This window comes from Psittacula echo (genome assembly GCF_963264785.1).
Source record: "Psittacula echo genome assembly, chromosome: 16".
NCBI classification, from domain to species: domain Eukaryota; kingdom Metazoa; phylum Chordata; class Aves; order Psittaciformes; family Psittacidae; genus Psittacula; species Psittacula echo.
In genome coordinates, this window is record NC_137752.1 from 6,877,502 (window position 1) to 6,896,726 (window position 19,225).

At 39.3% G+C, this 19,225-nt stretch overlaps 1 protein-coding gene across 1 annotated transcript in view; it reads left to right on the top strand.

Moving 5' to 3' along the window:
• Positions 1–19,225, top strand: part of CDK5RAP2 (CDK5 regulatory subunit associated protein 2) — an 80,318-nt gene that overhangs the window by 45,956 nt on the left and 15,137 nt on the right. Inside the window, exons 22-29 of the mRNA XM_080630577.1 lie at positions 526–988; positions 3,840–4,098; positions 5,864–5,980; positions 8,085–8,679; positions 10,184–10,416; positions 13,087–13,135; positions 13,884–14,068; positions 15,181–15,306. Of these exons, the coding sequence (XP_080486703.1) occupies positions 526–988; positions 3,840–4,098; positions 5,864–5,980; positions 8,085–8,679; positions 10,184–10,416; positions 13,087–13,135; positions 13,884–14,068; positions 15,181–15,306 (2,027 nt within the window). The remainder of the gene's footprint in view (positions 1–525; positions 989–3,839; positions 4,099–5,863; positions 5,981–8,084; positions 8,680–10,183; positions 10,417–13,086; positions 13,136–13,883; positions 14,069–15,180; positions 15,307–19,225) is intronic.

Consider the following 19,225-nt stretch of genomic DNA (forward strand, 5'->3'; position numbering starts at 1 on the left):
TCTGTGGGGCAGTTTGGTGGTCTGGAATTGAGCCGGTTTTCAGGCTTTTAGCTGCTTTCTCAGTTTCTTTCTTCCCTGGTTCATAAGAAATACATGAAGGGATAGATTTTCAGATGAACTCAACATCTGGAGTCTCTTGTGGTTTTGGTAGAATTCTATTATTAAGGTAGTTACAGAGTAAACTCTTTTGCAAATCCATTTGTGTTTCTTACACTGCTGTGCTATGTAAGCAATTGATTTTGTTAGCAGAGGTTTAGTATCTTTTCGCAATGGCGAGAAGGGTGAAAGGGCATAGATGGTCATAAACAGGAGAAAGGCATTGATGGGATAATGTGTGATACAACTCATGTTGTGAAAAGGTTTGAATTCTCTTTGTTAGTAATTAATTCATTAATGAGTAAACCGGAATCTCCTGGGAATTTCAGGTATGTCAAGCCGCACCAAAAAAGTTCCTTAGAACGTATTCTTGTTTGCTTAAATAAAAACCTAAATTCATGCCTTTTCTTTCCTCTTTCCTGAGTATAGCAGACAAGAACAAATGAAAATTGTAAATGAACTCTTAGATCATCTGAACGCAACTGAGGAAGAATGTTCAAGTGAAGATATGGAGAAAAAGGATGAAAAAGATCTTAGGCAAATGATTATTCAACTAAAAGCTGAACTCAAACATTTCAAGCAGGTCAATAAATTCTTAAAGCAGCAAGTGGAATTGAAATCAGCTTCTGATGGGAAAGAGAAGCTTTACCCAGATGCAGTGCCGCAGATTAATAAGGATATTGAGTTGTTGAAAGCAGAATTGAAAGATGCAGTTACACAAACAATGACTTTGGAGGGTAATGTCATGAGATTCAAACATGAAGGCGAGAAAGGAGCCTCAGAAGAAAAGTCAAAATATTCAAGATTAAATGCAGAAAGAGAACATCAGCAAGAAAATGCGTGTAAGAAGGGTGAGCAGCATGAAAGACTGTTTTCTGCAAGAACAAATGAAGTAAGTTTATTTAAGATTCCCTTTATGGTACTTAGGGAATAGATGTATAAAAGGGAAAAGAATGTTTCATTTCTAATATTAAAATCTTGCTTTTGTGTAATTTTCAAAATTAGAAAAAGGAGATGCAAGCTCAAATATATTTTAGATAATTGTTCTTAATGTTCAGAGCTTTTCATCACATACTTCAGTGTGCTTTAGAACATTAATGAATTGAATTTCAATCCTCACTGGGACCAGATACTGGTAAATATTATAGCTTTTGGAAAAAGAGATAGTTTGTAGCATAATGGCCTGATTCTGTACTATCTTATATCTCTGCCTACATGTTCATAAAGTGCAGAACCAGAGCATTGAATTGAATGCTTATGAAGTCTAAATGACAGATGTGTTCTAGCAAATTGAAAACCTGTGTAATGTCTGAGAGCTGGTGAAAAGTTAACAGTAGAGTACAACAAACCTCAATCTTAATTTTAGGCTTTTATTAACATCTTATCATTGTGCCTTGCTTTTAGAGAAGCATGACCAGTAGTACTCTGTAAAACTGGGGGTAATCCTTCATGTTTGTTTGGAACCTATGTGCACAGAATCTATGTTGTGTGTTGTCCTGTGTTCAGCTTAAACCACGACATGAGTCCAGATGTAAATTGCTTGTGCCAGATGAGTTTTGAAGCCTTTTGTGTGCAGGCAGTGTGTGATCCCAAACAAAGAGGTGGGAAAAGAGTCTACCAAAGAGTCCATGTGTATTGTTTCAGTGGCAGTTATAGAAGTGAAGTTGCAAACTCTTTGAAGATCTTCATTCTTGCAGAGGTGACAAAGGAAAGGATCACTTTTGATTCTGTGCACTGTTAACAGAGAAACATCCTTCAGCAAAGGATGTTTTCCGTGGCTTTAGTGGTCAAGAGATTTGTGGGCTAGAAATTCAGAACCATTCCTTTTTATTCTGGCTTGTTCTTGTTGGATCCTTCCTTCTGAAGAAAGGGACTTCTAAACCAAGAGGTGTTGATAAGACTTTGTTCCATACAGGCATAAGCATCTCAGTATAGATCGGGATTTTAAGGAAAAGATTTTAGCAGGAGTGGATGTGCTTCCTCATCTGTTGGTGTTGGTGCTTGCAGGACAGGTAACTCCAGGAGCACATGAAGAGAAGAGGGCAGGGGGAAGTCAGGAAGAATATGGGTGGTTGACGAATTTGAGGACCAGGCTTGTCTATTAGTGAAGAGCTGCTTGTGATGGTTTGCTTAAGAACACTAATGATGTCTTTGAGTGGCTTGTCTTCTCAGCAATGAAGGACAATCTCTCTGAAGGCAAGTAGAGGCCTGTCTGCCCTCCACAGGGAATACCCAGAGTTCTTTCTGCAAATCTCCTTTTTCCTATTTTTGAAGTTCCTATTTTCATTGATTTTCAGCGTACTGTTTTGATTCATCAATTTCCAGATTCTTCTCAAGTTAAATCAGTTGCAACCTCAATGCAATCCCTGAGTCAGATGCTTTAAAAGCTTTCTTATTTGGCTAATGCAGTGTACCTTTTGCTTCTGAATGGCTTTGATAAATAATTACCTGTAGCCAGTTGAACTGGACTTGGGGTAATCTGGTTGACATATATGTCTGTCCAACAGCCCTGAGACAGCTGGAAATTGTTGGCTGTTATTAATACAGTTTAGGAAGTTCATCCCGCCTGGATTTATTTTCCAGCCTCCAAATGATATTGTATTCATGTATGTACCACAGGAATTGAGTGTGCCATTAGGAAAATGGAACTTGCTTTTTATTATGTGAAATTGTGTAAAGACTGTAATTGCTAAGAAGTGAATGTGAAAAGGTACTTCAGAGTACATTGAGTGGTGAAAGACATTACGGGACTTACGACACTGGTGGAGCAAATGAACAGCAAAAAAATACACTAAATCTATCTGAACATGCCATTATTGAGTTTTATTATTATTACACACAATTCCATAACTCTCATCAACATACAGCATGCGTTTAGCTTTTTGGAGATAGCAGCCTTTAATGCTCTGTGGTTTAAACAAGGACACATTTGTTTTATGCAGAGTCTTCAAAAGGTGAGAGGCTAAAATGTAGTGACTTAAGAATTTGACTTCTTAAAGAAATCTAGTTTTTTCCCCCCAACTCCAATGATGGAATGTCTGTTCAGTAGGAGACCGGAAGCCTGTGGAAGCTGTTTATAGAGTGTATGGGTGAAGGAGCTATTCTCCTTCATAAGGAATTTCTCTGTGGCAGTATATATCTCCTCTGTAGCTGATGCAAAGCTATGTTGAGTTTCTCAAAGGAATGGACGTGGGCTGGTATGAAGTAGGGACTGTTGGTTGGAAACAAAAGGAAGAAAGGAGAAGAAATGCAGGAATGTGTGAAAAGTTAGGAGGAACCTCTATTGGAAGAAGATTAAAGGGAAACAGTTCCTGGGCTGTCTGCCATTTGTGATATAAATGAGAGTGGAAAGTAGGAGTTGGAGAGGTGAGGTTGGGTGAGAAACTATTTTCCTAGGCCATAAACAATTCAGAGTTAACAAAAACACCTACTGATTAAAACCCTTTGCGAGTCAATGGTGAATTGTCTGTCTTGCTTAATGAACTGGAAGCCATTCCCTGCATGGCTGTGGATGCATAAGCAGCAGTTACCTATAGAAAATGAAACCAGGTGTGCTTTCCTCTCTGAATGCTGGTTTTTCCTGTTGCAAGGCTATTGCCATCTCCTTTCCAAAACTAATATGACAGTTGGCTGATCTTACAGGAAAACCTTTAGTTTTCCTCTCTGAATGTCTGTTTATACGTCATTTACTTGACTATACATGTGAGCTACCAACTGCCCATCTTATTCCCTGCCTTTTCCAGGCTGATTCTGCTTCTCTGCCCAAGAAGTCTCGTCTGCCTGTTCTCTTAAAGTCATACAGATCATTAGGAAACGTGCCTTTGAGCTCCTGTGTGCAAAAGTCAGATTCAAACCTACGGCCTCATAGCATGGCACCTTATGAAGGTCTGAAAGCCTGTGAAGTGCAACCTGAACAGTTTGAGCCACAAACAAATGGAGAGTTGAATGAGTCTGTGATTGAAAGCCTTCAAGAAGATCCACAGGAAAGGACATCAGTGAGAGGTAAATAAGGAGTAGACACAATGACTTGTAATACTGCTTGAAATAGTGTCTTGTCTTCTTGTAGTAGAAAGTAAAACCCAGTTATTTTTACACAGGTACAATACTGCTTAATCTGACAAATTTCTTGGGTAGGCAAATATATATAGACCTTGAAAAATACCTTTCTTTTGCCTTGTATCCTTGCTGCTAGAATGTAAACCAGCTTTACATGGAATGGGAAGTGCTGTGTAGACATGGCATAACGTGTATAGTAAATGACAGTTTCATAAGGTGCTTACAGATGCACACATATGTCAACGGCAAATTTCCTTTAGAGATGTCAAGTCTAATGATAACTGTCTGTAATGGAGACAGGAGAGTATAAAAATACTGTATTTGTTCATGCTGCATAAAGAGGCTTTCCCAATATTCCCCTATGAGTCAAGCCATCCGTGTCTGTTTCCAGTGTGGCTGGGTGAATTTCAACTGAGCTGTTGACAAAGCAGCTGGATTGGCAAAGGATGATGACAAATGGTAAGGCAGAGAACAATGGGTGTTGTATAAAGATTTGGAGTGGTAAATAACATGGACATGTGCTTAGCAGTTCCATTAAAAACTGAGTAGACATGGAAAGGATAGGTGAGGGAGAGAGGAGGTATGAATATAACCGAATATACTCAATCAAACAGCAAGTGAAGCACTGTCAGATGCAGAGGTTGCAGAGATGCTGTTAATGTTATTGTGGTAAAGGACAGGTATGGCACTACTTTCTTGAGAATACTTAAGCTGATAGGACTTCAGCCTGGAGAAGAGAAGGCTCCTTAAGGGGAGACCTTAAAGCAGCTTCCAGTGCCTAAGGGGGCTACAAGAAACCTGGACGTGGGCTTTGGACAAGGGCCTGTAGGGACAGGACAAGGGGGATGGCTTTAACCTGCCAGAGGGGAGATTACATCTTAAGCAGAAATTCTTCCCTATGAGGGTGCTGAGGCGCTGGCACAGGGTGCCCAGAGAAGCTGTGGCTGCCCCATCCCTGGCAGTGTTCAAGGCCAGGTTGGACACAGGGGCTTGGAGCAACCTGCTCTAGTGGAAGGTGTCCCTGCCTGTGACAGGGGGTTGGAACTGGATGAGCTTTGAGGTCCCTTCCAACCCAAACCAGGCTGGGCTTCCATGAATAAATAATATTGGTAGGTGCAAAACACATGGAGAATTCTGAGAAGGGCAGTGCTGGTGGTTTGGATCCTGAAATCAATCAGAACCTGTTGGGACTGCAGGCCTGTGATTTCCCTTCCACACTGATTCCTTTACCCTGGCTAACGGCTGTACTGCACACTTAGGCATTGTGAAACTTGATGCAATGGGAGATCGCACAAGATTAGCTTATGATCCATGCTCATATTGAAGAAACTTTTTAGCCTTTTCTCTAAGCTTAACATAAACCATTTAAAAACGCACTAGAAATTGATCAACATTACAGAGGGGACCTGCAAACCTTTATTTGGTGTTAGGAAGCTTTGCAATTCACATTCGTTGTAGTTATCCTTATAATCAGTTCAAGGATTTGAAGAATATGTACAAACAGTGTTTCATGTGACCAATAATGTTTGTATTACACTTTCCCTTGTTGTTCTTAGGTGATTTTCCTGTTCCAGGTTGTCAGAGAACTAGATTTGGGTTTATGGGGTATGTTGGGAGGGGTGCTTTTGGAGGTGCTGATGGTTGGTTTGGGGTTTTTAACTATCCTCATTCATTATTTTTCACTCACTGACTTCTCTTTCACCTTCTCCAGATAACTCCTTCCTCAAACTGGATAATAGTGAGGTCCAGGTGGAGCTGCAAGGTGTTGATCCAGATACAGAGAGCAAGAACGAATATGCAATGGACAAAAATCAGCTGAATTATCAAGGTAGAGCATTTATATGGTATAGTTAAAAAAAAAAGGGAATTTTAAAACTCGACTCTCTTCTGAATTGTGCCAAATCGTAAATTACTGCAGGTAATTGTCTCCCTTGCCATCATTTGCAGAGTTTAAGACTTGCTTTCTTAGCTAGCATGGATTAATTGCTCCAAGAATCCAAGTTGGTCTTTTAAGGGTTATGCTTTCAGAAGGGCCACAGGGATTTATGAGTCTGGTTTCCAGTAAAACTAATGAGTTGTATGCCTAACTCTGATCTCAGTTGCTAACGTCCTCACTTCTGAACTCTCCTCTGAATGAAATGTTTGTTACTTATTGCTTCTGCATCTATTTATGAACTATTGGAATGAAGCAACTGAATGATAGATTTTTGCTTATCAGAATTATTTGAAGGCATTCGACTAGGTTGAAACCTAATGGAATTGTTTAATGAAAATGTAAATGGATTTAGTGCTGTGTATTACGTGTTTCTGCATCACCCATTAGTATTTTTGGGGATGGCTTGAATAACCTGATTAGCATATTGTCTTATAGAGGATATGGCCAATTTTGTAATCCTTTCTCACATCCTTTGTGTACGTAGTTTCATCAAAGATGGGCAGTTGACTTGCAGGATCGTGCCCTTAGTGTGTGTGAACACATAGATGTACAGAGACCTTAACTAAAGGGCAGTGTTTCATTAAGAACTACAACCAGAATTCTAATCAGGAATATTTCTTCCCTAATACCTGTTTTTATTTCCTCTTCTTCTTATCTGGAACTTCTGCATGAAATCAGGATGACAGGTTTTAAGAGGTCATTTAATACTAGGATTTTTCTATCTCGGTCTTCTGACTGAGAGGACTTTGACATCTGTGTTACTGCAGCAACCAAGTGGTAGAGAAGGAGGAGAGGATAATGAATTTGAGTGTTGCATTCCCTTAGCCAATACATCTTCTTGAATTCATACACAGGCATTTTCTTGGATGCATTTCTGTCCTGTGATTGTGTCACTTTTCCAATGACGTACATAATATCGTGCAGCAATCTGTGTATTGCAAACATCATCTAGCCTAAATTTCAAAGAAGTTGATATCCCAGCTTCATGTTTTTCTGGCTTTTAGGTTATATTTGTTTCTATTCTCTCGTGTTTGACTTGGACCTTCATATACAGCTGCCCCCCTCCCTGAGACTTTATACTGATTTAGAGCTTGAACCTGGGCATTCGAATTCTCCATGGAAACCAATTTGAAAGTATTAAGACGTCTGCAAGATCAATGAATGACTCCCAGAAGGGAAGTTCTAATTCATAGTGATCTTTTGCAGAACTAATAGAAGGGGAAAATTTAATTTACTTGTAACCAGAAAATAACCATTTTCCAAGATACTTTACACATAGAAGCCCTCAACATGCCCAGAACTATAAACATAGAATATATGTAGGAATATATAGCTTTTATTGGTGTGAAGCTGGGGTGATTGCATTACTTATGAATGGCAAAGTCAGCTAAGGGATGTGATGTGCATGCCAAATGGGTGCCAGTAAAACCTTTAACACTGAACATATTAACGAATTTTAAAAAGAAGTTATTAAAGCCCTTTTTTCATATTTTACTATTCTGTTGATAATCTTTTTACAATTCCACTGACTTTCTGCTCCAGTTGGTTTTGTATAGATTTTTGGAGTGAAAAGTATTTAATTAGAAGTTTTAGGAAGAACCATTTGGAGTCATAGAGTCTACTATTAAATCTCGGTGCCTTATGTTTGAGGTTATCATCGTTGTGGCTGGAAAGGTCTGGGCTTCATTGGTGTCTGATTCAGGACTGCCTATAGCAGAAGTAATTTTCAAGCATTTGAGCAAAAAAAGCAGATGTATTTTGCCTATTGTTTATTTGCAAGGTGAGAAGGGGGTTGGAATATTTGATGTGCAGGTTGAATTAATGGGCAAATCGTATAAAGGGGTCGGAAGTCCAAAACTAATATTGTAGAGCTTGTAATTATTCTGCATTTGTATTCTGTTATTATGGAAGTCAATGAATTCATTCCAGTGCTGTTAAGAGCAGAATGTCAGATAAAGAAATATTAATATTCACATGCAAACCTCCTGTTTTTCAGATATGCAAAATCATCATAGCATCAGCAATGTGAATATCCAGCATTCATTAAAAGAGATAAATGAAGAGTTTTATTCCACAGAACATGAGGGCATTGACTCAGCCCCTGCATATTCAGGTTCCAAGTGCCTGCGTTCTCTCAAATTGAGTGTAACAAGTACAGATGCACTTGATGACTGTGCAGTCATAGAGGATATAGAAGAAATGAAAGAAAGAATTAAGAATATGGAGTCTGAGCTTGAGAAGTACAAAATGTTCGTGCTTCATTTACAGACCTCTGACCAGTTCTTACTGAGTGGTGTTTCCAATATAGCTTTAACGGACACAGCCTTGCCTGTGGAAGGACATGTTACACAAGTGCAAGATAGAGCTGTGCAAGCAATCAAACCGTGTCCTAGTGTCCATCAGCTGGTGGATTATGAGAATCACCCTGAAAATAGCAATTCAGAGTCTTCAAAAGCACCTGATACTTGGACAGCACAAAACCTTAAGGAACTGCTAGCAGCAAATGAGGCAGAACTTGAAAAAATTGCAAATATGCATCTTGATGAAGTGTATCATCTTCAGAACAAACTGAGAGAAACATCACCATCCAAGTGAGTAAAGCTATTACTGTTTCGGGTTCCTTTTTGTAAACAGCAATACCAAATGACACAGGAAGGCAATATGAAGATAATTTCATTCACATAGGAGTGTGTTGTTATAGTAAAGGCTGAATTTCACTAACATTAACATAAAGCCACTGAAACGTTTAGTTGAAAGATGCCTCAAAGTACAAAGCAGTATTTCTCTTAGAACAGAACTGCTTCTTTTGGGCTTATATCATCCTCTGGTAAAGAATCTATGCCAGATACCTCTGTCTCTCCCCACACCTCCCTTTGCTGCAAGACATCCTCTGTTGAGCAATGTCAGATTACTCTGTGAGATGGGCTGACCTCTGTAATTAAAGTATTACACCGCTGCATACTCAGGGTTTTTTTCAGGTGACACACTTCCCCCCCCAATATTCATATTGTCCTGAGAGCCTTAAGGAAGTATAACAAAGAAAGGTATTCAGCCTTGGGCTTCAGAATGCTTAAGGAGAAATATCTGGAGACACTGAGCAGCCACCACTATGGACTATTGTGTATCTCTTACTATTACTGACATAGAATACAGTCGTGCTTCATAGTACATACAAATGTACATACCTTGAAAATATACCTCATCCATTCCACAAGGGCAGATCCAACTGTAAATTAGGGGATGAGACAGTATGGATCGCTGTAAAGGTTTTATGGCCACTGTCTAGGACAACTGCATGAGTCACAAGTGACAGGCTCAAAAGTGAGTTATGCATCTCTTCCTATAGCAATGATGATAAAAATTCTATAACAACCCACGTTTTGTTTATGCTGCATATTTTCTTTGATTCCCTGCATCTTTGCATTCTCTCTGCCTTTTTCTCCACTAATTCTATCGGAAGAAGTCAATCTGTGATACAGATAGTGGCACTATAAAGGGAGCATCTATATTTACAAGTGAAAAATAAATTCAGTTGATCTGAGTTGAGATTTATATCCTGGTGTGTGGAGTACAAGAGTTTGAACACTGCAGGGGTTGTCATGGTCATAATCTCTTGTCATAAACGTGCAGAGGCCAGTCCAATATTGTGCTCCTGGCAGGAAGTACAAGAAGTTATAGAAGAGACAGCTCTCTATTGTTGGGTTTCTTCTTAATTCACTATGGAAGAACAAAACCAACCAGCCAGAAAAATATATGTATTCTAAAAGATTCTTTTCATGTATTCACTTGTACTTACTTTCATTTGGCACCTTTGAGTGCCGTCCAGGTTATTTTCAAGCAGACAAACAAGTCATCACCTTAATTTCTGCCCATCTTATAAATGAAGGATAATAACCCACAAGTTATGCCTATAATTACAAAATTCACCAGTTAGAGACCATCCATTTCTCATCGTGGGGCTGTAAAAGCATTTTAAAAGCAAATTGAGTCACATCAAATGATAACTTAGGAATATAAGTTTAATTCTCTTTTTATGTATACTTAAATGTTCCTCATGGTCAGAAAATGACTTGAAAGCTAATTTCATTTTCTCAGCTGTGATTCATTAGTTCATTCCCAACCTCGAGAAGTCTCCTTCCAACGCCAGCAAATGAAAGAGATCCACAGTGGTTGTATCACTTACCATCAGCATCTGACGAGCCTTATTAAAGCTTTTGAGGAACTGCTTCAAGCCAGTGATGTAGATTATTATGTTGCTGAAGGCTTCCGTGAACAACTGAATCGAAGTGTGCTGCTGTTTGAGAAGCTAGAAGGGCAATTCCTGTATGGTAAGTAGCAGTATTTTGTGCTTCTTGGCTGAAATATATTAACATTCTCAGAAATAGAAGAGTTTTTTTTCCTCTTTTCAGTGAAAAGAAAACCTTACTTCCTCTTGGTTGCTTTTAAATGATTTATAGTGAGGACTGTCTTGGAAAGTACAATTTTAGTGCTCCACAAAGACTGGATTTTATTCCTGTAGTTATCCTCTGTATCGACACCTTCCATTTTGGGTTGTTTATCTCAGCATATGCATATTTTAACTGTTTAAAAGATAGTGGTTATAGTTTACTAGAAGTTTAGTTACAAGTACGCTTTAGGATTTTCTGCATCAGGAACCAGCCTAGCTGATTTGTTGAGCCTGAGCACCAGATATCTCCATTGAAGGCTTCTCACAGTTGGTTTTTAGCACAATCTATGTTTAACTAAACCCCCCAAAATTACAAGTTCCTAAAGTTTTTCCCCTAAAGTGCAGTCCTTTGCAAGAAGGGTAAATGCAGTGCAGAGATCAGGGCTGTGCTTTTAGAGTCAAAGAAAAAGTTAACATATAGAAATGATTATAACCATATATGATATGGCCAATTTCTATGGCCAGTGCCTTTAAAGAAACCACAGGGAATCCTGCATTGGACAGCTGGGAGATAATACCAATTGATGTTCCTGTAGAAATAACACAAGTTAAACTGTGTGCAGGTATGAAGTCATCTGTCACTTGAAATACCAAGAAAAAGGACCGTAGATGTCACAGAGAAACCCACCCAAATGGTGCACATGGACAATTAGGGGGGGAGAAAGGGAAAATCTGTTTGGTTAGAAGGCAGAGGAGAAGAATTCCATCAGAATTTTGAGTAGCTCATTAGTTAGAGACGGTGGTATTGCACATCAGTGCGTATTTGTAGGGCATAATAGTAGAATAAGAGCCTTCTGAGCAGAGGTCCTAGAGGAGATCAAGTAGAGAAGTGTTGGCCTTGTGTTAGAGAAATCCAAGCACTGAATGGAGTGTATAACCCAGAAAAGGACATTCTAATGTGTACCAGTAAGCAAAGCCCTTTGAGTTATCAGTGAGAACTGGCATGTTGTCTGAAAAATGGGAGCGGTTTATCCCAGTTTTCCCACCTATTCTTTGGCAAAGCAGGAAGTTGGAAAGGCTTTATCCTTAAATGTCTTAGGTGGGACCACAACAGGACATATATTATTCCTATATATATGTTATTAAAATTGCCATTTCTAGTAATTTTCCTAAGAGACCTGCATCTTGCTGCCAGGTAGTCCAGCTTGTTAAGAAAAGCACTCTATCTTTCATAATAGCTAAAATGTTTGGTAAAATGAGCATCAAAATCAACCTTTATCACCTGAAGGAAGAGTACCTTATACATGTTGCCCTCAGTCTGCAGTTGGAGAAAGTAAGCAGCAAAATGCTGGAAAAGGGATGCTTTCATGGGCGAAATTCAGCAAGAAGGAACTTTTCCTATCGTCACAAAGTTGCTCTTTCTGACCCAAAAGCAATACTTCCACAGATGTCAGCGCGAAACTCCCACCCTCAGCAAAATACTTGAGCTGGCCTGAAATAGGGCTTCTGACCCCCACATCTTCCCAGAATTGGTTCCAGAAGATCACTTTGTTCAGAACCATCCAGGCCCCAACCATACAATGATCTGTATTCTGCCTTTCATTAAAGGTAGTGGCAGCGTGTTGCAGTTTCAATTGCTCATATAAAGGAGTTGTATATGAGAAAAAAGTATTATGGCTACTGTGTCATAGCATAGTGTAATAAAAGATTGAGTGTATTCAATGATTTCAGTGGCTACAGATTCCTTGCATTACAAATGAGAAGACTCTGTAGTGAATAAACATTAAATGCCTTTAAACCAACAGATGGTACCCTATATACTATGAAAAGACACTGACAACCGAGACAATTCAATATATCTAACACAATGGTGCTGCATTGAATCACACATTAAAGTAAAATGATGTTTGTAGGGTTATAAAGAACAGCCAGCATACTAAGAATTGACTGGAAAGAAGCATCAACAACCGTCTGTCTCTGCATTTCCATCCTGACCTTCAGTTCATTCCCCTGCATTTGCAGCTGTGCAGCTCTTGGCTTAAAGACACTAAAAAGTCAGAATATGGGGAGCCAAGGGAACACCATGGAACTCTTATTTTCTTCGTTATATCAGTGTCTGATATAACTGATATAAAGACTGAATCCAAGTCTCTTGCACTGGATTGTGCTTGTGCGCACTGTTGGGAATATTGCAGGCGAAATCCTGTGTATGCCCCTTTATTGAGGATAACTGGTGAGCCCGGGTGGACAAAATCCAAATGTGATGGAATTGGGTTTATGTATTTTTTTATTGAAGAAATAATGGCATGTAGGCCTAATCCTTTTGCTATATAGCACAGTATTTTACATCTGTGTGCTAACTGAAACACCAAAGCTGTAAAACCTGGCACCTGTGGTACCTCGTAATTCTTTCTGAACTCCAGAGAATATTGCTTTGTTGCTGGGCTGTAAATAGTCGTGCATTTGACACTAATACACAGTGTGTTGAGTATCTGTTGGCTTCTCTCATTTCTCATTAATTTACCATTCTGTATATAAATAGTTGAAGATGGAGGGGAGAAAAAGTATCCTTCTCAATATCTGTTTTTAACCAGATCTTTCTGCTTTGCAGGAGAAGCAATAGGGGCAGAAGTTACTATACTTTATGAATTAGCTCAAAGGTAAGAGTGCAGCTGCATGTTTATCAAACTTATGGTTGTTAAGTTGATAAGGATGCTCCATGTTTTGTAGCACAACTTCCACTCTTGCTTTCTGGAGGGCTTTGCGTATGTTGTATGTTTCATTAATATCCATTTAGTTAATAAAATATCCATAGAAAAGAAACTAAGGCTTTTTTTCCCCTCACTTTTCATCACACTGAGATGCTGAGAAGCGTCAAGCTACCAGGTTTGTTTCTTTCATGAACAAACGAAACATGCCATAACACACTGTGTTTGCTCAGTTATTACCCTAATTACAGCTGCCAGGAGGGATACTCAGCAACCTTTCTGTTGCTGTGACCTTGGGGGCTGGCTCAGGATGCCTGGAGCGTGGTGCTGGTGCAGTTTGTTCTCTATCACCCTTATGCTGAAGGTGAAGAGAGCAGGTGGTGTTATACTGCATGTGTTAGTTTTATGCCAGCCTGGGATTCTTCTGTGCTACAGAAATCCTCAGCTACCTGTTCAAGGCAGCTTGAGGTCCCCTTAATGATAACTGCCTAGTGCTGGGACATAAACCTGACCTGAAGGCCCATTGATTCTTCCTGCTGACTTCTGTGTGGCCTGGATTTCAGTCTTGATCTATCACTGTGGTTTGTCATGGTCTGTGACATAAATTCACTCCTGTACGTTTGCCACTGTCCTCTCTATTCATGCTTCTAAAGTAATAAAACAATTTCTATATTTGAAAATGTTTTGTTTGGCACAAAAGGGATAATGAGAAGAACTCTGCTATGTACCAGCAACTGAAGGAGGAATCACCTGTACCATCTGCTCTTCATAGCTTGTCTGACTTTGATTTGTCAGAAAAGTCATCTCTTGGCTCACTCGAGCCCAGGCACGACCTAGAAGGACAGCGTGGCACATTGGCGCTTCTGCCAAACAAGTTTCCCCCAGGTAATTTATTCCCCCACTGAGGATTCACTGGATATTGGGAAAAATGCCCTCAATAAGACACCAGGGAACTAATTAAGAAATAATGAACAATGTTTGTCTGCTTCAGCTTTCCAGGATCTTGGCATAATCATTGCCATTTCAGTAATAAGACATCTAGAGATGACAACGATTTGAACTGCCTCCTGCTTGAAACAAAATTAGCTTGGATGTTTTGTGTCTTTGTTGTTTTAGACTACCATCTTTTTACAGTACTCCAGACGGTCTTTAAATAGAGACGTTACAAGGGGAAAACAGACAATTGTCAAGAGAATATTACATAGAAAAAGAGAGATTTTCTAATTTTATAAAAGCCAGTGTTATGCTTCCTTGAGAATTGTAAGTGCTGCATAATTAATAAGTGGTGTCGTGTTTGACCTGGATAGTTTCACTGAGCACAAGTGATGCAGTAGTTTGTTATAGCCAGCGATGAAAATTTAATAGCTGAGATAGCACATGCTGTTCAGGAGGAAAATATTGCAGAGTAAACCAGGAGTGTGTGACATGGATAAGCTGACAAATGAGATGGTGACAGTTAGAACAGATAAGTTCCTGAGCGAAGCTGAAGCTCATAGCCAATGGAAGAAAAATTGTAGAATGGGAAAGCAAGAAGGGAAAGGTACAGTAATGAAATTTGGTAGAAGAGATGTATTTATTGTGGCATGCATTGTGTAAGTCAAAGTCAAATTGATATCTGAGTTACTCTGGTAAGCTTCCTTGTATTAGAAGATAAAATATATACTGTTGTTGTGTTGAGCCTGAATGTGAAGCTGCATTGCAGAACTTTGGATTCGTTTCCCAGTACGGGCAATGTTTTAACTGGGCAAATTTGTTATCTACTACAGTTTTGTAGGAAGAAGTTGTTTAAGGAGCCATTGTTCAAGTTAAAATGGAGTTTTCATTCCGTTTTTCATATGGAAAAAAGTTCTTGTGGTGTCAGATACTCAATGTCCACCAGTTCGAACAGTTCTGTATTATTTTTTAGTGTTAACTCACATTAGATTTGACAGGAGTACATGGTGTAAGGGAATACAGTCATTTACTCAGAATAAGAAGTGGTCTGTTGGTTTATTTAGAGTTACTAATGGAGCATCTGCAAGAAATTAGAATCCTGAGACAACGTTTAGAATACTCCATAAAAACTAATGAGAGACTGAGGAAGCAGCTTGAGAGACAAGTAACGGACAAGGAACTAGATCAAGGTAAGGATTTATTCCATAGCAAACAAAATCCACTTTTCCTGCTTTAAAGCTCGAGGGATGAAATGCTGCTGGAAATGTTTTGTGTGCTTTTTAGAATAAACCCTACTCCTTCACAGTTGGGAAACGCTGGGTCTTTCTCTGAGCTCTGCAGCATCTTGAGCTCCAGCAGCAGACACAGCTTCACCATGCTGCGTGTACAGTAGCATTAATAGAGACTTAATGTGCCTCTTCCTCCAGTCCATTGCTTGAAGTGTATCCAGGACTGATGCACAAATCTTATTTCTACCTCTGTGAGTTAACACCACACAGCCTCAAACCTACAATTGCGTGTAGTGCTGAGAGAACAGGACAACCGGGTAGTTTTATGGTGTTTGATGATGCTGTGCTTGAACTCCATAACAGGGAATTGAAACCTTTCTACTTCTGTTATCAACAAATAGCCTGCTTTTTTTTTTTGTTCCTTTTTTGTGCCTTTGGGATATCATTATTGTTGTAATGATCATGGATTCTAGGATGTCATCTTCTTTTAATTCTCTGCCATGTGCAGCCAGGGATAGTTGCAGGAGAGGAAGCCTATTTTACCAACACAATTTCAGTGAGGCCTGGACGCACTCCGAATATAGGAGGAGATGCTTTGTTCTAAATTACATTGCTGCTATTGATCCAAAGTAGGAATTCTGTGGAATTAGCTTTCCTGTGCCTACTTCATGTATACCTGGGGTGGTCAGCACAGCACCACTGCCAACAGGACTGTTGGGAGATGCCTTCTCTGGAATTTTCTGAGTGCTTTAAAGCCAGCTTGTATTCACATACAGGGACAAAATATCTGTAAGACAGAGCCTAGGTCCAGCTTGTCATTTGAATTGATTGGTGTCAGAAGTGTCTTCTGCACAAAATAACATCACGAGCTGTTAATAAGAAATACTTGACAGCAACCGATGGAAATTGGTTTTCATTCCAAACTCTAAAATAAAGCAGTGGATGAAAACCACTAAAAATAGGCATGCAAATTCAGAGTCACAGCTCACCATTGCTTGTATTCAGCGTCTTTGAAACCCAAACTCTGTGGTACCTTTAAAACTGCTCACAGGAGGCTCTCACTGGGGATACTTTTGCAGCACCTTTTTGAGCACACCATACCAGGCATACTTTCCTCATCTTCATTCTATTCTTGTTCTCCTTCCCACATTTTTCCCCATAGGACAACTGATTAATATGCAGTATTACTCAGACTGGAAGCAGGCAATAAATACCTACATGCTTTCCTTTTACTCAGTTTCACTGATGTTGACATTAGATTCATTATGTTTTACATCATCCCCATGATCCACTTCCGTTGTTGTTTAAATGGAGACTACCTGCAAATAGCAGTTGGCTTTCAGGAATAATTTACAGTGATGGAAAGGTGTATAAAAGCATCCATTTCATTCATGAAGTATTTACACTGCTGGAAAGGCATACTGTTCCCATGAAATAACCACACTGAAACACTTCCAACTCTTTTACAGCTTCATAAAGATTCTGGCAAGGGCATCCATTAATACAGTGAAAGTATATTTTCTTTATAAACTGTCTTTTACCGTCCATCTGTCTTCTTGTTGCCTTAGTGCATCTACAAATGCATGGAGGGGAAGTCTGGAAGAGAAAGAAGGAACTACCTGTTAGAACAGCTCATTTTTGTTCCTATGATCTCTCAGTGCTTCCTGTTTGTTTTGAAGATCTCTTTCATGTTAGCAGTATGGATATCCTCTCTCCTAGTAATGATGCCTCTTTTTTCCTAATGGGTTTTTTTTGACTTTAAGGGCAAAAATGAGTCTTGTAGTGAAGCTGAAGCAGATTTTAGCTTTGGGACATAACAGTTCAAAGTTTTAACTTAATATCCTTAAGTTTTTTTCCATCAAAACCCAAAACCAAGCTGTAAAATACTTAACTATTGATGAAAGCCTGTTAAATTCATGTAATTATTGTTTGTTCAGTCAAAGTTAATGCATAGATTTATTCTTGTTTGCTAAATATTAGATGGATGTATGTACACACATCTGCCCGCTATTTTTGCTATACTGTTTCTAATATTTAGATTCTCTAAGTGTTTAAATGCCTCTGGGCTTCTAGTATTCTATAAATGACTCGAGTGCTGGTAATGACTACATCGTTACTGTAGAGCTGAGGTTTGCAGTGCAAGGAGAACTGAAATAATTGCTTCAATCATTTCAAATGTTAGGCTTCCAAATCAAATCAAGGGTTTAACTTTGAGTTTCCAAGGTTTCAGATCTTATTAATGGCAGTTAACATTAAAAGGGGGGTCTGTTTGCCTTATTTTTAATCCATAAGTAACTAGTGTATCTACTCAGACTTCAGCTTTAGTATGCCTTTATTTTGCTTTACTGGGGATGAATATTGCCTTCCTCCTGGCGGTGATTTTCAGCAGTGCCTGTCTTTCAGTCAGTGTTTCCTTTGAAACCATCAAGGTACGCTTCCTTAGCACTCACTGTTTTCAGCACAAAACATAATGAAGACTCAAGTGTATTGCAATTGTAGGCCCTGATGCTCCACTTTACTGTGGTTAGATGGACCTTTTGCATCTATGGAGAGCGTAATTGATGTCAGCACGGCTCTGCACAGAAGTAGTCGTCTCAGCAGTGGGTCAAATTGCAGGATTGTGGCCCTATTACCACTGGCTCTACATTATCCCTTATTATGTAAGATAACTGGTAGTTATATTCGAAAGCCTTTCAGTAGAACTGTGATAGCATAACTTGTCAAATAGGATAAAGCTGGGTGATGGGCAATAAATTAAATTAGAATCAAGATGAGACCATCAAGCCTTGCCACTTCAAGTTGAATTGCTTTGTTAGAATCTGAAAGGGAAAAGCCTTTTGAGTTCACATAGCTACTTCTACTCTTTAACATATAGATAGTAAAATGCCATTAGTGCCAGGCTTCTAGAGCCTTTGAGTCTTTCAGTAACGACAAGAGGTGCATATCATGGCACACTACATCCCGGTTAGGTAGTGGGTAAAAGCTTCAATTGGGATTACAATAAAAATGAGATTACTCAGAGGAAGTGCAGCACATCAAATTGAAGTGAACTGCCAGAGCTGAAAGGCATCCTCCTCATACAGTCAGCTAATTTTTGTGCCAGCTGGTTATTTCTCCATTAACCAAATAGTTGACACTCATGTAGTTGTCTGAAGCTTTAAAGTGTAGGATATACTGGGATAACCAATCAACTGAAAACTATTCCTAATAGTAACATTAATTCTGGTGGGTCCTGAAGTGTTTTACTGACTATAAGCAGGTTATAAAGGGCAATAACAATTACTTGACTTGATTTCAGAGGCAGCCCCCTTGAGAGTGGAATGTGTCACTTTTCAGACTGTACCGTAACATTATACATTGCTATGGGATGAGTAGCAAAGATACAGTACGTTGTGAGGATTACCTAGGCTGAATTTGACTGGATACACAAGTTAACACTTTATACAACTACTGCAGTAAGAAAGGTCCTCAGAATAAGATTCTGAAGTTTCTAAAAGTTAGACACCTAAGTCTGTGCTGGTTCCTCAGAAACTTCTCATAGAAGCACTGGAGAGTAGTACTTCCCTTTGGAGGACAGGGCGTCCCATCTGCAGAGAAGGCACATTAATGAGTAGCTCTATGGTGGTGCCCATTTCTCCCCATGATGGTTGATCCACACTGGATCAGTTATCTGAATTTTAGGCACATGAATTTAAGAGGAATGAATCTTCATCCCTGTGATCATAAATGGGTTCTTGGTTTGTAATCAGAGGCAAAAACAGTGTCTCCAGCCTTATGTTCTAGACTCATGCTGTAACAAGTCTGTTGCCAGACTATGGATGTTACTTCCTGCACCGTGGATTAGTTGGTAGAATCTAGTGGTCCTTTGCAATGGTATCAT